Raw genomic sequence first — 18,994 nt, 5'->3', positions numbered from 1 at the left:
TTAATTTCTCTTTTTAGATATGAAAATTTTGAGGATCCTATGGGAACTATTGATAAGTTTCATTATGGCACTCACTATTCAAATTCTGCGGGGGTCATGCACTATCTGATTCGTGTAGAACCATTCACCACCCTCCATATCCAGCTCCAGAGTGGAAGGTATGTTTTGGGTAAATATGCCGTTTCGTATTATAGGTTAGTGTTGCAAACCATGTGTCTTTATGTCTAATATTATGTTTCAGGGATGTGTCTTTTATGTCCTCTCTTAGGTTTTTTTTTTTTTTTTTTTTTTTTAAGATTTATTTATTTGAAAGTCAGAGTTACACAGAGAGAGAAGGACAGGCAGAGAGAGAGAGAGAGAGAGGTCTTCCATCCACTGGTTCACGCCCCAGTTGGCCACAGCAGCTTGGAGCTGAGCCAATATGAAGCCAGGAGCCAGGAACTTCTTCTGGGTCTCCAACATGGGTTCAGGGGCCCAGGGACTTGGGCCATCTTCTACTGCTTTCCCAGGCCAAAGCAGAGAGTTGGATTGGAAATGGAGCAGCTGAGACTCAAACCGGTGCCCATACAGGATGCTGTTACTGCAGGCAGCAGCTTTACCCACTAAGCCACAACGCCAGCCCCCTCTATTAGGTTTTGACTTAGATAATAAGTAGCCAAGCTAATTTGAGAATGAATCACTCAAACTGACTTACACAGATAACTTTTAAGGAAAATGGCTTCTTCATGGTTATCTCAGTACCATTGTGATTCATACTGTTTTGAGGAATCTACCAGAGACATAGAGTTAGATTTGATCTACCTGAGAGTCCAACCTAACCAATGCCTATGTAGTTCTCTCAAGAATATTTATCAGGACAAGCAGAAAAAAAGAGAGAGACCCTTGCATTATAGAGTAGCTCAAACAGATCTGTGATACCACTGTATTAACATACTACCTGTGGATATTATTACTTGCTATGGTTCCAGTTTTCCTAATAATCCTCAGGAGACTTAACTTCTCCATGAATCCCCTTCCTGCTGGTGTCCTGTAGGTATCCCTATTCATATACCTCATGTTTCTGTGTTGCCTTACTCTTTAACATTACCATTTTGCCTTTGCCACCTAATAAAGAGCTATTTAAACATTGATTATTCTATTTTGTTTCATTGTAGCTTCTATGTCTCACAGTTATTCCTGTCTGAAATACAAAAAGACTTTTAAGAAGAGTTTCTGGGGGGCTAGCACCGTGGCTGGGGTGTAGTGGGCTAAAGCCTGCTGTGCTGGCATCTCAAATGGGTGTCGGTTTGTATCCTGGCTGCTCCTCTTCCAATCCAGCTCTCTGCTATGACCTGGGAAAGCAGTAGAGGATGGCCCAAGTGCTGGGGCCTATGCACCCACATGGGAGACCTGGAAGAAACTCCTGGCTCCTGGATTCAGATCAGATCAGCTCTGGCCATTGTGGCCATTTGGGGAGTGAACCAGCAGATGGAAGACCTCTCTGTATTTCTCTCTGTGTGTCTATAACTCTACCTCTCAAATAAATTAATTAATTAATTAGAGAGAGACTCTGGACTGGTGCTGTGATGTAGTGGGCTAAGCCTCTGTCTGTGGCACTGGCATCCCATATGGACGCTGGTTCATGTCCTGGCTACTTCTCTTCAGATCCAGCTCTCTGCTATGGGCCAGGAAAAAGCAGAAGATGGCTCAAGTGCTTGGGCCCCTGCGCATGGGTGGGAAACCCCAAGGAAGTTCCTGGCTTTGGATTGGCTGAGCTCCAACCATTGCAGCTATTTGGGGAATGAGCCAGCATATAGAATACCTTTCTCTCTGTCTCTCCCTTTTTCTGTCTGTAACTTTACCTCTCGAATAAACACACAATGTATTTAAAAAGAGAGAGAGAGATCAGTAACCATCCCCAGATGTTTCATTTAGATAGGAAAATAACAGGTCATCTTCCCTCCGATAAGATAGAAGAAAGTGTAACTGAGTCCTCTCAGCTTTTAATGATTTTATGATTAAGGTTTTTTAAAGCTTCTAAAATAGATTGTTTTGATGTCAAAAGACACCAACAAGAAATCGAAAACTGTAGATAGATCAAAGGACTTGATTCTAGAACATATAAAGACAACTAAATAATGAAAAGACAGCTGAATTTAAAAATGAGCAAAGATGGGGAGGTAGCTGTTGAAGCACAACTGGTTAAGCTGCCACTTGGGATATCAGCATCCCACTTTGGAGTGCCTGCGATCCAGTCCTGTTTCTACATTCAATTCGACTTTCTGCTGCCATGCACCCGGGGAGGCAGCAGATGAGGGCTCAAGTATTTGGCAGACCTAGATGGAGTTCTTGGCTCCTGGCTTTGGCCTGGCCCAGCCATTAGTGTTGTGTGCACCTGAAGAGTGAACTAGGATGCTATCTCTCTCTCTCTCTCTCTCTCTCTCACACACACACACACTTTCTCTCTCTCTGTCTCTTCCTCTGCCTTTCAAATACATAAAGACAAATGAATTTTCAAAAAATAAAATAGCAATGAACAAAGGATCTGACCACACTTCTCCAAAGAAGATGTACGAATGTCCAGTAAACATATACCGAGTCTTTTTTTTTTTTTGAAGATTTATTTATTTATTTGAAAGTCAGAGTTACACAGAGAGAGGAGATGCAGAGAGAGAGAGGTCTTCCATCCGATGGTTCACTCCCCAAATGTGTGCATCGGCCTGAGCTGTGCCAATCCGAAACCAGGAGACAGGAGCATCTTCCGGATCTCCCACGTGGTTGCAGGGGCCCAAGGACTTGAGCCATTGTCTACTGCTTTCCTGGGCCATAGCAGAGAGCTAGACAGGAAGTGGAGCAGCCGGGTCTCGAACTGGCGCCCATATAGGATGCCGGCGCTTCTGGCCAGGGCGTTAACCCACTGCACCACAGCGCCAGCCCCCAAATACTGAGTCTTAGTATTGGGACAGTGGGTTGAGCTGCCACTGCCTGCAGTGCCGGCATCTCATATGAGCTCCAGTTCCTGGTTCAAGTCCCAGCTGCTCCACTTCTGATTCTGCTCCCTGCTAGTGCAGCTGGAAAAGCAATGGAAGGTGGCCCAAGTGCTTAGGCTCTTACTACCCTCATGGGGACCCAGATGCAGTTCTAGGCTCCTGGCTTTGGCCCTGGCCCAGCTCCCATTTGGGGAGTGAACTGTCAGATAGAGAATCTCTTTCTCTCTCCCCTCCTCCACCTCCATGTCTCTGTCTCTCACTCTCTGACTGCCAAATAAATACAGTTTTTTTTTTTTAAACTTTCAAAAATTTACCTGAAACTTTTCTCAGGGGTGATTTTGCTTTCAACTATTTTTACCAAGATGGCACTAGTGGTTAAAATTATAGTATACATTTCATGACAATAGAATTTGAAAGATAGATTATCATAATAAGGGGAACAAATGGTATGTTAGACTTTAAAGTTTCGGAAAGCTTAAGAAAAGAGTTATTGTTAGAAAACCTCAGGAGAGTTTAAAGATTTTGCTTCACGCCTTGTTGTTGCTCTCATTCATTTTCCCCTTGCAGGTTTGACTGCGCAGATCGACAGTTCCATTCTCTCCCTGCTACCTGGCAAGCTCTCATGGATAATCCAAATGATGTGAAAGAACTGATTCCTGAATTCTTCTACTTCCCAGAGTTCTTGGAAAATCAAAATCGTAAGAAATAGGCATTAAAAATTTGAGCCTGTCCTAATGGAGAACCCTGAAAAGTATCTTTCAAGACATTTTTATAGTGTTCTATGGGTTATTTAAGGTTCATTCTGTTTATAGATTACTCTGTAACAGGGTACCAGGTACCAGTCTCACCTGCCAGGGAAGCGCTGTAAGGAACTAAGCTAAATGAGTCAAACTTAATTGGGTAAGATAATCTATCAGAGTACAGTGTTTTTTAGAAGAACACAAATGGCCATATACTATTTCAGCTATGTATCCCACTTGTGTTAAAAGTCTTTTGAGTTGAAAAGGTGAGGATTTAGGCCAGGGATCAGCAAGTAACAGGTGCATGGGCCAAATCCATGGGCAAACAAATGTTTTTATTAAATTTTTATTAGACCACAGCCAGCCAGTTCATTTATGTATCATTTATATAGGGCTACTTTCAAATGATGGCATATTTGAAAAGTTACAATAGAGACTGCATCATTCACAAAGCCAAAAGTATTTCTATTTTGGCCCTTAGTAGTAAATGTTTGTTGACGCCTGACTTAAGTATATAAGAGAAGGCAACCTGGGGCCAGAGTTGTGGCATATAGGCTCCCTGTGGTGCTGGCATCCCATACAGGTGCCGGTTCGGGTCCTGGCTGCTCCTCTTCTGATCTAGCTCTCTACTATTGCCTGGGAAAAGTAGTGGAAGATGGCCCAAGTTCTTGGGCTCCTGCACCTTCCTGGGAGACCTGTAAGAAGCTATGGCTTCGGATTGGTCTAGCTCCAGCTGTTATGGCCATTTGGGGAGTGAACCAGTGGATGGAAGACCTCTCTCTGTGTCTCCCTTTCTCTGTAACTCTGCCACTCAGATAAATAAATAAATCGTTTTTAAAAAAATTACAACGAAGCAAACTGAAAATAACAACAGAGTATAAGTTATTACACTATTTGAAAATTCATACTATATTTTTGAAGTCAAGAAGCTTGGAGCTAAATACAGTATTCAAAAATTGTTCATTTTTTTTTTTTTTTAAGATTTATTTTATTTATCTGGAAGAGTAGAGTTACAGAGAGAGAGGTCTTCCATCTGCTGGTTCACTACCAAAATGGCTGCACCTGCCAGGGCCGGGCCAAGATAAAGCCAGGAGCCAGGAGCTTCTTCTGGATCTCCCACATGGGCTAAGGGGCCCAAGCATTTGGGCCATCCTCTGCTGCTTTCTCAGGTGCATTAGCTGGGAGCTGAATGGGAAGTAGAGCAGCTGAGACTCAAACTTGCACCCATATGGGATGTTGGCACTGCAGGTGGAGGCTTAACCTGCTTCACCACAATGCTGGCCCCCTTACATTCATTTTTAAGCGTAAAAAATTGGTAAGATTTTTACAACTGATGTTCTACAGGGTAATTCAGCAGTGTTAGGAGGTCATAACTGACTTCTTCTTTCTTCTGTTATGTGTGATGTTAATGTCCCACCCTTTTCTTGTTCAGTATAATTACTTGTCATGCTGGGGAGAGCATATCTAGGGCTTGGTCTCGCTTCCATAATGCACTGTGGAACAGGGTATGGGAGACAGGGCATTGGATTCTCAGAGCAAGGTGGTCAGGATTGGTGACTTCAAGAAAAAAATAAATAAGGAAAATCTATTGACTTGAGTCTTATTCTAGATTCTTATTTCAGAAGCGCAGACTAAATTTGGATATAGAATTGAAAGTACTCTTTGCTTCACAATTTGTGATACTCATCAGAGCCAGTTGCTGTCCTTAGCACTTTGCCCTGATCGTTCCCATTTCTAACTATATATTGCCTTTTTGTCAGAAATGAGGTGATGAGAGAAAGCAAATAAATAAGTTAGTATACCTTCAGGAATAGATATTAATAAAATCAACTCAAACTGTAAAAACCAAGAAATTGTAGTGTTTTCCGTAATAAAAACCTTGAGGTGTGGTGGTTTTATAAAGGTCAATTTCTTTCTGTGTTTTCACTCTGCCATTATTTGTCTTTGGCTGGTTCTTCTCATGGTTACAGATGACTGAAGAAATTTAAGGCATCATAGATAGATACACTGGCATCTGAGAAAGAACAGGTAGTGTTGATCCATTGTGTCCTTAAGAGCGAGAAACCCCTTGTCATAACGTATTCTCCAGAGTGGAGTCATATACTGAACCCCTAAACCAGTCACCTGGAATGGACACTGGGATTCATACCAAAGCTGTAAATGCAAATGAAATAAAGGTTCGAATAGCAAATAAAAAGGGGCAGTGGCCACCAGTGGAGAGCAAGCAATATCTGCTTCACATCGATTGGGGTTAATATTGCCCAAAACTCTTTGCATGCTGTCATCCCATGGCATTAAACCCTCTCCAGCTTGAGACATTGGTATTTCAAGACAGCTCACTGCTATTCTAAGACTGGAATTTTAGGACTCTTATTTGAAGCTCTTTCATGTTAACACTTTTCCTCCCACATTGTATGAACAAGAAAACTTTATACTTGGGAAAATTTTGTCAAAATGTTGTGTTCTAACTATAGGTGCAGAACTTTGTTATGCAAGAATCTGCTTAAAATAGTGATATATAAGTTTATTATTATTATTCCATAAGACAAATACAAGTCTACCAGTAAGTTTAATTTATAAGTTTTAACAAAAAGCTCTAAGGAGCTGTATTTTATAAATTAGCCATTAGAAGGACTATGTTATTTGTTGTTAGTATTAGAGGAATACTTGGTATCACATTGTTGATAATTTAGAGTGAGAGTTACATAGTTTCCCCATGCTTTTCTCAACAACAAAAATTCTTGTTTTGATTTACATTATATCTACTATTTTATTTTTATTTATTAATTAACTGATAGACTACACATTAATAGATAAGAAAAAAGCCATCCTTTTGCTTAGTAATGTGCCTTCATTTGTGTTTGTTTTACTTCAATAATTGAAGCAAAATTATTTGATCCATTTATCTTTTACATGTCTTAGACTTTAACTTGGGTCGCCTACAAGTTTCCAAAGAACTAGTAAATGATGTCATTCTCCCCAAATGGGCTAAGTCAGCTGAAGATTTCATCTATAAACATAGGAAAGCTCTGGTAAGACTTTTTTTTTAGTTGTCAGATTAATAAGATAAACATGTGTTTTCCAGAGGATGAAATAAAATATGCCCATTTATTATTTCCTTTATTAATTTGTTTTTTTTTCTTTTTTTTATTTAGTAATATAAATTTCCAAAGTACAGTTAATGGATTACAATGGCTTCCCCCCCCATAATTTCCCTCCCATTCACACCCCTCCCATCTCCCGCTCCCTCTCCCATTCCATTCACATCAAGATTCATTTTCAATTATCTTTATATACAGAAGATCGATTTGGTATATATTAAGTAAAGATTTCATCAGTTTGCACCCACACAGAAACACAAAGTGTAAAATACTGTTTCAGTACTAGTTATAGCATTACTTCACATTGGACAACACACTAAGGACAGATTCCACAAGAGAAGTAAGTACACAGTGACTCCTGTTGTTGACTTAACAATTTGACACTCTTGTTTATGGTGTCAGTAATCTCCCTAGGCTCTAGTCATGAGTTGCCAAGGCTATGGAAGCCTTTTGAGTTCGCCGACTTTGATCTTATTCTGACAGGGTCATAGCCAAAGTGGAAGTTCTCTCCTCCCTTCAGAGAAAGGTACCTCCTTCTTTGATGGCCCCATTCTTTCCACTGGGATTTCACTCACAGAGATCTTTCATTTAGGTCTTTTTTTTTTTTTTCCCCAGGATGTCTTGGCTTTCCATGCCTAAAATACTCTTATGGGCTCTTCAGCCAGATCCGCATGCCTTAAGGGTTGATTCTGAGGCCAGAGTGCTATTTAGGACATCTGCCATTCTATGGGTCTGCTGTGTATCCCACTTCCCATGATGAATCGTTCTCTCCCTTTTTGATTCTATCAGTTAGTATTAGCAGACACTAGTCTTGTTTGTGTGATCCCTTTAACTCTTAGTCCTATCATTATGATCAATTGTGAACTGAAATTGATCACTGGGACTAGTGAGATGGCATTGGTACATGCCATCTTGATGGGATTGTATTGGGATCCCCTGACATGATTTTAACTCCACCATTTGGGGCAAGTCCGATTGAGCATGTCCCATAGATGTGTCTTTTAGAAAGTATAATATAATACTTTATTTTGAGGAAATGAATCTTCTGATATAGTGAGAATATAGCACAGTCCCGTGAATATATAACTGGCATATGGGTTGAGCATCGCTAATCCAAAATGACCCCTGATCTGAAACTTTTTGAGTACCATCATGATGCTCAAAGTTTTGGACATAAGAGGACAGTGTTGTGGCTCAGTGAGTTAAGCAATTGCTTGTGATGGTGGTAGCCCATATCGGAGTACTGGTTCAAGTTCTGGTTCTTCCACTTAATATGCCTGGTAAGGCATAAGACCTTGCCAGCAACATGGGAGAACAGGATGGGGTTCCTGGCTTCTGGCTTGAGCCTGGCCCAATCCTGGCTATTGTGGCTTTTTGGAGGGCAAACCAGTAGATGAAAGATTCTCTTTCACTCTCTGTCTCTTTCTCACTCTCTGTCTCTTTCCTCCCTAGTTCCCTCACTCTGCCTCTCTTTGTGTGGCTCTTTCAAGTAAATAACAAAAGAAATATTTTAAAAGTTTTTGGATTTTGTATATTCAGTTGGATAAAGTCTGTGCAAATATCCCAAAACTAAAAATATCTGAAAATGGAAACTCCTCTGGTCCCAAGCCATTTTGATAAGGGGCACTCAACCTGTATTAAATGTTGCAGTTCTATAAGCTGTTCACTCCTGTATGAGTAACTATTCTCATTACTAAGCTGGTGTAGTTTGGGGTTTTGAAGTTTCCATGTTTATTTCAAATCTAACAAGGATGAGTATATTTTTTATTTTTCTGAAGGATCTCACTAATTTTCTAAAAAGAAAGGCAGGTAAATCCCAAAAACCACTTTTAAAAACTTACAGGTTTTTAGCTAAATTTTCAATTAGAACTGAAGAAGTAGGGAGGGTTAATTTAACATTGATAGTATGTTACTGTGTTGGAGATGCTCCATTTTTTCCACCCAGTAGCCCAGTTAGCTTTATGTTTAAACTGAAATGTTACAGATTCTGGAACTAATTAAGCCAGTACTTGGAAACATTCCTTGTCATTAGTACATAGTTGTCAAACTTACAAAATTTAACATTAGATTATTATATTTGTAAACAATAAGCTTATGTGTGAGTAAGGGATTAGAAAATAATAAGCTAACTTTGAAAAATAACCTGCTGCTTAATGGCCAGAAACTTCTCAGGTCCTTTACTACTGTACTACTAAAGACCTGAAGTAGAAATCCAGGATTTTAGAAGCATGTGCTCCCTGTTAATAAGATGTTAGAAATATATGTTTCAGTTTTGTATGGCTATGAATCAAATTACCCCAAAATTCAGTGGCTTAAAAGTATAGCCATGTTTCCCTCTCTGAGTTCTGAGTTGACTGGTCTCCACTGGGCAATTCTGTGGCTCTTGCTTGAGGATCTCCTGCAGTTGCGGTCGTATGGCAGCTGTGGCTGGAATACTCAGGAGGCTGCATCAAGACACTGGGATGCTAGACTGTTCTCTCTCTCCTGTAGTCTCAGGTTATCTCCTCTTTGTGGAGACATCCCAGACCTTTCACATGTCAACTTAGGGTTCCCCAGAGTCCAAAAGCAGAAGCTTCCTTGCTTTCTTAACAGTTCAAGTTCTGAATTGGTATAGTATCACTTCTCTCTTAAAAGGTTAAACAGTAACAAGATCAGTATAGGTTCAAATGAGGAGGGGGAAAAACCCTCTACCCTCTTAATGGTGAGACTAAAAAGGACTTTGCTCTGTCTTTATTTCCTCCAAAGAGTCTGCTTTCTGGGCCACAGATTATGTATGGTCCTCCTGTAGGCAAATATACTTTCTGCCTCTCAAGCCTCCTCTCTATCGCTCCCCCTCTTCGTGGAGGAACGACACTGAACCCTGCCTAGGCTTCATATCCGAGTCACGGCACCATTATGTCGCTCCCCCTCTTCGTGGAGGAACGACACTAAGCCCTGCCTAGGCTTCATATCCGAGTCACGGCACCATTATGTCGCTCCCCCTCTTCGTGGAGGAACGACACAGGACCCTGCGCTGTTCTTTCGTCTGCTCGGCCCTCCCCGGGTTTGCTGCTGGTTCTTCCCGGGTTGGCTACTATCCCTTCCACCTCCGTGGAAGGGCAGTTCCCCCTGGCCGCATTCCCCACTTCCGCAGGGGAGCGGCACACCGCCGGCCGGCTTTCTCGGGGGCTGCACGGGTTCCCTTAGATGTTCCCCATAGATGTTCCTGGTGCATGCCGTCTCTCTCCTCCTTTATAGTCCTCCTCCGCCAATCCCAACTCGGCTGCCCACACGCCGAGTACGCTGCTCTCCTCCAATCAGGAGCAAGTCCTACAGTTTATCAGTTGAACTGGAGGCAGCTGTGCGGAAGCTGTTTACTTCTCTCCCAGCGCCATATTGTGGGAGAGCAGATGCATAGAATAAGTCTTAATTCCAGTAACTCAGTCTAGTCCGGATTGTTCCCCACAGATCCCCCTTTCTTTTTATTTTTGGCGTTGATACACGCCTGTCTTCGGTGCCCCGTGGCACACACTCTGCTCTACTTGCTAGAGTTGCCACAGGTTCTTACAAGTCCTATCAGGCAAACCGAATCCGGGTCCTCTCTTCGCCATGTTGTGAGGAGGTTTTTAGGCACTGATGCATGCCTGTGTTCGGTGCCCTGCAGCGCATGCTCTACTCTGCTAGAACTGCCCGCAGGTGCTTACAAAACCTATCAGGCAAACCGAATCCAAGCCTTCTCATTGCCGTATTGTGGGGGAGACTTATTAGTGTTGGTTCGTGCCTATCTTCGGTGACCTGCAGCTCATACTCTGGTCGAGCTGCTTGCTGGCGCTTACCGCCTTAATTAGGCAGACCGAATCCAAGCTTTCTCATTGTTGTATTGTGGGGAAGCCTTACTGATGTTAATTCGTGCCTGTCTTCGGTGACCTGCGGCGCATAAGCTGCTAGCTGCCCGCAGGTGCTCATCGTGCTCATCGCCTCACTTAATCAGGCAGACCGAATCCAAACTTTCTCGTTGCCATGTTGAGGGGAGGCCTTTCTATTTCTCTATTTCTCTATCTCCGGGCATTCCTATTTCTCCCATTTTACTTCTATCTCCCAGCATTCTTATTTCTCTCATTTTATTTCTAAACTTCTATTTCTCTTATCCCTGCAGCTTCCCGGCGCCTCGCGCTGCCGGCAGCTTCACGGCTCTGCGCAGCTTCAGCCCGCGCCTCATCTGCGCGGCTCGGCTTTGCGCGGCTTGGCTTCGCGCGCTCCGCGGTCTCGCACTTAACCCTTTCGCGTCTGAACCACGGCCTCGCCAGCCCCGTTCCCTATCTACTTGTGCCCCGCATGCTCTCTCTGCACGCGGCGGCTTCCGCGAGTAACACAGCGTAGCTTACGTGTCCGCCACTAGCATTCAATCTAAGTTCCCCGGGCTAGCCTGGCGAATTCAACCCAGCATACGTCTCCGCCCCACGGTTTGGCTTCCCGTCCTTTGCTCCCCGGGCTAATCAGACGGATCCCAACCAGGCTCACGTTTCAGCTTCTGGTTTCAACTTTTCGCCCCCTATTCCCGGGCTAACTTGAGAATCCCAAAGTGGCTTTCGTGTCCGCCTTGGCCTGCCCCCCGCGGCTTCAATTTCCCTAACATTTTTCTCTACCCGGTATGTTTCCCCAAACTTTCCTCCAACGATATTCCTCCCTCATTTCTCCTGGCCTCTCCCCACAGTCCGCGTCCGAGTCTGTTTGTTCTAGCTTTCACTTTCGCTTTCGACCTTAGAGATTTCTCCCAGCTTCCCCCCGTAGTCCGTATCCGAGTCTATGCCTAGGCTTTCAATAGCTTCTTCCGGCACCCTTTTCGTCCGGCTTTTCCCTAGGCTGTTTGCTAGTCTCTCTCTCCGGTAATTTCCCATTTCTTCCCGTTTCTTCCCTCCTAAGTTTGCTATCCGTCCTAGGTTTCCTAATCCGAGTCAGGTTTCCTATCCGTCCTAGGTTTCCTATCCGAGTCACGGCACCATTATGTCGCTCCCCCTCTTCGTGGAGGAACGACACTGAACCCTGCCTAGGCTTCATATCCGAGTCACGGCACCATTATGTCGCTCCCCCTCTTCGTGGAGGAACGACACTGAACCCTGCCTAGGCTTCATATCCGAGTCACGGCACCATTATGTCGCTCCCCCTCTTCGTGGAGGAACGACACTAAGCCCTGCCTAGGCTTCATATCCGAGTCACGGCACCATTATGTCGCTCCCCGTCTTCGTGGGGGAACGACACTGAATCCTGCCTAGGCTTCATATCCGAGTCACGGCACCATTATGTCGCTCCCCCTCTTCGTGGAGGAACGACACTGAACCCTGCCTAGGCTTCATATCCGAGTCACGGCACCATTATGTCGCTCCCCCTCTTCGTGGAGGAACGACACTAAGCCCTGCCTAGGCTTCATATCCGAGTCACGGCACCATTATGTCGCTCCCCGTCTTCGTGGGGGAACGACACTGAATCCTGCCTAGGCTTCATATCCGAGTCACGGCACCATTATGTCGCTCCCCCTCTTCGTGGAGGAACGACACAGGACCCTGCGCTGTTCTTTCGTCTGCTCGGCCCTCCCCGGGTTTGCTGCTGGTTCTTCCCGGGTTGGCTACTATCCCTTCCACCTCCGTGGAAGGGCAGTTCCCCCTGGCCGCATTCCCCACTTCCGCAGGGGAGCGGCACACCGCCGGCCGGCTTTCTCGGGGGCTGCACGGGTTCCCTTAGATGTTCCCCATAGATGTTCCTGGTGCATGCCGTCTCTCTCCTCCTTTATAGTCCTCCTCCGCCAATCCCAACTCGGCTGCCCACACGCCGAGTACGCTGCTCTCCTCCAATCAGGAGCAAGTCCTACAGTTTATCAGTTGAACTGGAGGCAGCTGTGCGGAAGCTGTTTACTTCTCTCCCAGCGCCATATTGTGGGAGAGCAGATGCATAGAATAAGTCTTAATTCCAGTAACTCAGTCTAGTCCGGATTGTTCCCCACACTCTCTCCCTCACCCTCTCCCATCTCATTAAGGCAAGGATTGGCAAACTGTAAGAGGCTCAGAGAATGAATGTTTTTTGGTCTATGTCACAGCTACTCAATTCTGCCATTATAGTGCAAAACTAGATGGGCATGTGTTCTGCTGCTAACCTATCAATCTGGCAGCAATTCAGGTTGGACCACAGAGAGTAGTAGTTTGCTTATTGCTGCTTTAAGGCTTCAGGCCCAGAGGCCAGGATCTTGTATAAACTGAGTCCATTTGTGAGTGACATTACTCAGATGTGACTCCTTGGATTTGCAGACTGAAGTAAAGAGACAAGTAATCTGCCGCCATGTACCACAAAACAGATGAGACAGAATAGGAGAACCGTGGTAGTCACTCCTTCATTCAAAACAGGAGGCTCCTAGTAGTCACTGGTTTCTATCAGTTTAGAATGGCTGTACAGCTGTGTTGTCACATATTTTGTTAGGGTTCTGACCTATTCCCTGAGAGTGTTTTTTTTTTTTAACAATTTATGTATTGTTTGCAAGGCAGAGTTATAAAGAAAGAAGGAGGGACAGTGATCTTCCATCTACTGGGTTCACTCCCCAAATGAGTACAACAGCCCAAGAGCTTTACCTGGGTCTCCCACATGGGTGGCAGGAGCTCAAGTACTTGGGCTATCTTTTGCCGTTTTCCCAGGTGCATTAGCAGGAAGCTGAATCACAAGTGGAGCAGCCAAGACTCTCAAATTGGAGCCCACCTGTGATGCCGGCGTTGCAGACAGTAGCTTAACCCACCATGCCACAATGCCTGCCCCAGAAGTGGTTCTTAATGACTTTTGGTTCTACCTTTGAGTTTTGGGCTTCCTCTCTAATTCTTTATTTTGAAGGAAAAGACCTTTGTTTGCATCAGTTTCTTTTGTCAACTTCTTTCCTAACCCTAGTAAGTTGGAAGCCAAAGGTTTCTCTTCTTTTTGTGAACAGTTTCTTTCTTTCTTTCTTTTTTTTTTTTTTAACAGGCAGAGTGGACCGTGAGAGAGACAGAGAGAAAGGTCTTCCTTTTTGCCGTTGGTTCACCCTCCAATGGCCGCCGCTGCCAGTGCGCTGCGGCCTGCGCACCACGCTGATCCGATGGCAGGAGCCAGGTGCTTCTCCTGGTCTCCCAAGGGGTGCAGAGCCCAAGCATTTGGGCCATCCTCCACTGCACTCCCTGGCCACAGCATAGAGCTGGCCTGGAAGAGGGGCAACCGGGACAGAATCCAGTGCCCCGACCAGGACTAGAACCCGGTGTGCCGGCACTGCAAGGTGGAGGATTAGCCTAGTGAGCCGCGGCACCGGCACTGAACAGTTTCTTTTAGTCTGAACTAGTATAATTCCTTTTCAGACTTCTCGTTTATCAACTCTACTGGATACTACTTTACAAAACAATCTCTTCTCTACTCTGGACGGACTAGATGGGAGGCTACTTTGGAAAAAATGCCTTAAAACCTTTCTGTTTTCCTAGTTGAGAGGGCCTGTGAGGCACAACTTTAATTCTTAGGAGGTTTCAACAAGTTGTTTCCTAGCCAACCCTTGAACTAAACTTTCATCTAGGGCATATTTTAATGGTGATGTTCTAATTCAGTTATTTTCTTGACTGTTTCTTATTTCAAACATCTTTTCTATGTTCAAAACTAAAAATAGTTTTCAGTCAACAAGGTCTGGCTCCTTTTATTTTCTTTTAATTGTGTTTTAAAATCAGGTAGTTCATTTTTTAACCCATCTTATCCTCCTACACTTTATGATAGGTAGCTAAAAGTAGTCAGTTGGCCCTGTCATACTTCTGTTGGTATGTCTCCATACCTAAGTCCATGAGTTCGTTCAGTACCTGTTCTATATTTCACATATCTAAACCATGAGTCCCTTTTCACCCCATCTCCAATACCAAGTTCCTCACTGTCTTTCAAGCCAACACTAACAGAATGCTCAAGGCTCTGCCTGCCACCTAGCCCACCTCTTGAGCCTGTTTTATGAGGGATAGTATTTGAAGCTATTTTTTTCTACTCCAATATGGTTTCATAGTTTCCTTGAATTGTTTATTTTCTTTTCCTTTTTAAATTTATTTATTTTATATTTACGTAAAAGGCAGGGAGACAGACAGTGAGAGATCATCCATCCACTGATTTATTTCCAAAATTTCTGGAACTGTCAAGATTGGGCCAGGTGGAAATCAAAAACCAAGAGCTCAATCCATGTCTTCCATGTGGTGACAGGGACCCAAGTACTTAAGCCATCACTTGCTGCCTCTCAGAGTGCACATTAGTGGGAAGTGGAGCTGGGACTCTAACCCGACACTCCGATACAGGATACAGGAATCCTGAGCAGCGTCTTAACTGCTGTATCAAGTGTATATCCCTTTCTTTTTCTTAAACTGAAAATTTCTGGACAGCTATCTCAACTGAAATTTACCACAAAAATGCATTTCAGTTATTAACTCTGTAGTTGTTGATATTCAGCTGTTATTAGATTGTGTTATTTTTTCACCTATTACTTTAGGAAGTGACTATGTCAATATTAATAATAAGATACCCATGTCATAGTAGGTATGAATAGTCAATATATGTAGTAGATATTGAATAAATATTTAACATGGTTTTTAATAATTTATTTATAGCAATATAGATTTGTACATGGAAGTGTTTCTTTTGCTTTTATTTTTTTTAAGTACCTGAATTTACACTGTAGTTGGAAAGTATCTCTATTGATTCTTAAATGTGTCTCTTTTAGGAGTCTGAATATGTTCTGCTCATCTTCATGAATGGATAGATCTAATTTTTGGCTATAAACAGAGAGGTCCAGCGGCAGTGGAGGCACTCAATGTTTTCTATTACTGTAGTTATGAAGGTATAAACCTATATACTTTTCTTGCACGATTTTTATTTTTAAAATTTATTTGAGGGGAGGGGCAGTGCTGCGGTAGTAGGCAAAGCCTTGGCCTGAGGTTCTGGCATCCCATATGGGCACTAGTTTATGTCCCAGCTTCTCCTCTTCCGATCCAGCTCTTTGCCTATGGCCTAGGAAAGCAGTGAAAGATGGCCCAAGTACTTGGGCCCCTGTACGCACATGGGAGACCCAGAAGATGCTCCTGGCTCCTGATCAGCTCAGCTCTAGCTATTGTGGCCATTTGGGGAGTGAACCAGCAGATGGAAGACCTTTCTCTCTGTCTCTCCCTCTCTCTGTCTATAGCTCTACCTCTCAAATATATAAATAAAAGTATTTATAAGAAAAAATTTACTTGGGAGGCAGGGAGATACAAAAAATGAAGGAAACCAAGAGAGGGGAAGACAAACAGCTATCATCTGCTGGTGTATCCCCAGATGTCCACAGTGCCCTGGGTTGTGCCAGGTAGAAGCCAGGAGCCAGGAACTTAGTAAACTTCCATGTGGGTAGCAAGGACCAAACTATTCTTATCATGACCTGTTCCATCACAGGATGCCTGTTAGCAGGAAGCTGGAATCAGAGCCAAAGTTTGAACTCCGGCATCACAATCACTGGGCCAGACACCCACCCCTCTTGCATTACTTTGACAGAAACTGTTTAATATGTGTTTATATATAGTGTTTTGAACTATTCAATATGAGAAAGACTATCTTAAGAAACAGCATTCTGTTTGAGAGATTAAGAATCTGCTACTTTTTTGGATTAGTAGCAATTAAATAAAAATGCAAACTAATTATAAATGTCAATTATTAGTGTCACAGGAGTTTCTGATTTCTGATCTCTGGAATAGGTTTCCATTCAGTTGGGTCCTATAATGAATATTCAAGATTAAATTTTCAGTGAAGGGGCGCTATCTATTTTATTGCAAACTTTTAGCAGATTTTGAAAGAAAGCCTTCAGGATTACAGATAAATTCTTCAAATGATAAATAAAGTGACATTTAGCTCAGTATCAAGAACTTTTTGTGGTGGTTTTTAAAAGTAGCTCTCTTTTTTCCACTTCTAAGGTTATGACTAGTGTGAAGTTATATGAATTTAAGCAGAGCTAATGTGATTTTTGATAAATAAACAAGCATATATTTACCATGCCATGTCCATTCAGGAAATCAGTTTGTAGGGAGGTACTATTGCTTGGGTGTTAAGAGCATGGACCTAACTACTGTGGCTAATTACTAACTGTGCAACCATCCTCATTAGATGTGGCTGAAGTATGATCAGTTAGGGAGCTGGCATTGTGGCATAGTGGTTTAAGCTGCCTTCTGGGATGCCAGCATCCCATATGGGCACCGATTTGAGTCCCAGCTGTTCCACTTCTGATCCAGCTCCCTGCTAATGCACCTGGGAAAGCATCAGAGGAATGGCCCAAGTCCTTAGGCTGCTGCACCTATGTAGGAGACCTGCAAGAAGCTTCTGGCTCCTGGCTTTATATCAGCTCAACTGTGGCCATATGGGGCATGAACCAGCAGATGGAAGACCTCTCTCTCTCTCTCTCTCTCTCTCTCTGTGTCTCTGTCTACCTCTCTCTGTGGCTCTTTCAAATAAATAAAATAAATCTTTAAAAAGAATGTAAAACCTGTTTCAAAAAAAATTTTTGTATCTTTGAGCAGTTAGTTACTACTATAATTTGAGGCTTGCCTGTCATGAAGAAGACAATTAATTGTATTTTAAGTATAACTTTTATTTTTGTATTTTCCCAAATGAAACTTTAAGGAGTACCAGTTAGCATTTAATTGTTTAAAATATTTTAGAGGCGGGCATTTGGCCTAGTGGTATAGATACTGGTCAGTACACCTGCATACCATATCAGAGTACCAGGAATCCACAGAGGTAGCAGTGATGGCTACAGTAGCTGGGTTCCTGCCACTCATGTGGGAGAGTGGGATTGAGTTTCCAGCTCTCTTGGCCACTGTGTGTGTTTAAGAGAGTGAACCACTGGATGAGATCTTGTGTTTCTCTCTCTCTCTCTCTCTCTCTCTCTCTGTCTTTTTCTCGCTCTATATCAAATAAATATATACATTAAAATTTTTTAATATAAAAACATTTTAGCTCTAAGGAATGGATGAAATTTATATATATTTGATGTTTGGAGATTTGCTATTTTAAAAAGAATTACCTCTTCATAGTGTTTTTACAGGTTGGAGAAGAGAATAATTTTATTGAAAATATAGTAACTAGTGTCTCATGTATTAATGAATGATATGGTTTGCTGATTTGTTTTCACTCTAGACTGAGTTGATTGTTTCTTCTGGTTTTAGGAGCTGTAGATCTGGATGCCTTGACAGATGAGAAGGAAAGAAAAGCCTTAGAAGGAATGATTAATAATTTTGGGCAAACACCTTGTCAGCTGTTAAAGGTAAATCATATAAGTTATGGACAACTCAGTTTAGAATTGAATAACTAAGGAATAGGACTAACAGTATTTTTAAGGATTTTAACTGTTTAAAAATATTATTTCAGAATTATAATGTAGAATTTAGAAAAAATATTATGACTTAAAACTAAATACATTTAAATGATTGTTCATATTGGGAAAAAAAGGCAAAACAAAATACTGTAGTCAAGATCCACATATATGGTTGGGCTTTTGTTGTGGTGGTTAAGATGCTACTGGGATGCCACATCCCATTTCTGAGCACCTGAGTTCAAGTTTGAGTTCCATTCCCAATTCCAGCTTCCTGCTAATGTGTACCCTGGAAGGCAGCACGTGATGACTTAAGTAGCTGAGTCCCTAACACCCATGGAGACCAAAATTGAGTTTGCAGCTCCTGGTTATGTCTTGGCCCAACCTAACTGTGTCGGCTTCTGGGGAGTGATCCAGCAAATGGGAAATTTATCTCTTTTTCTGTCTTTCTGCCTCTCAAATAAATAGAATAAATTAAAAAAGTCTTTGAAGACCCACATATTTAGCTAATTACTCTGTCACAGAAAATATTTATTCAGAAAGTTAGTCATACTATATCTTTTTTTTAAATTAATTTATTTGAGAGCTAGAGTTACAGAGAGAGGCAAAGACAGAGAGAAAGGTCTTCCATCCACTGGTTCACTTCCCAAATGGCTGCAACGACTAGGGTTGACCAAGCTAAAGCCAGGAACTTCTTCCAGGTCTCCCAGGTGGGTGCAGGGGCCCAAGCACTTGACCATCTTCTACTGCTTTCCTAGGCCGTGGTAGAAAGCTGAATTGGAAGAGAAGCAGCAAGGACACAAACTGCAGCCCATAAGAGATGCCAGTGCTGCAGATGGAGGCTTA

At 42.8% G+C, this 18,994-nt stretch overlaps 1 protein-coding gene across 1 annotated transcript in view; it reads left to right on the top strand.

Annotated features, from left to right (window-relative positions):
* Positions 1-18,994, top strand: part of NBEAL1 (neurobeachin like 1) — a 211,464-nt gene that overhangs the window by 160,345 nt on the left and 32,125 nt on the right. Inside the window, 6 exon segments of the mRNA XM_051849252.2 lie at positions 18-158; positions 3,537-3,667; positions 6,632-6,741; positions 15,536-15,545; positions 15,548-15,652; positions 18,003-18,100. Coding sequence (XP_051705212.2) covers positions 18-158; positions 3,537-3,667; positions 6,632-6,741; positions 15,536-15,545; positions 15,548-15,652; positions 18,003-18,100 — 595 coding nt within the window.

This window comes from Oryctolagus cuniculus, chromosome 3 (genome assembly GCF_964237555.1).
Source record: "Oryctolagus cuniculus chromosome 3, mOryCun1.1, whole genome shotgun sequence".
NCBI classification, from domain to species: Eukaryota; Metazoa; Chordata; class Mammalia; order Lagomorpha; family Leporidae; genus Oryctolagus; species Oryctolagus cuniculus.
This window is presented reverse-complemented; position numbering and strand designations above follow the sequence as displayed.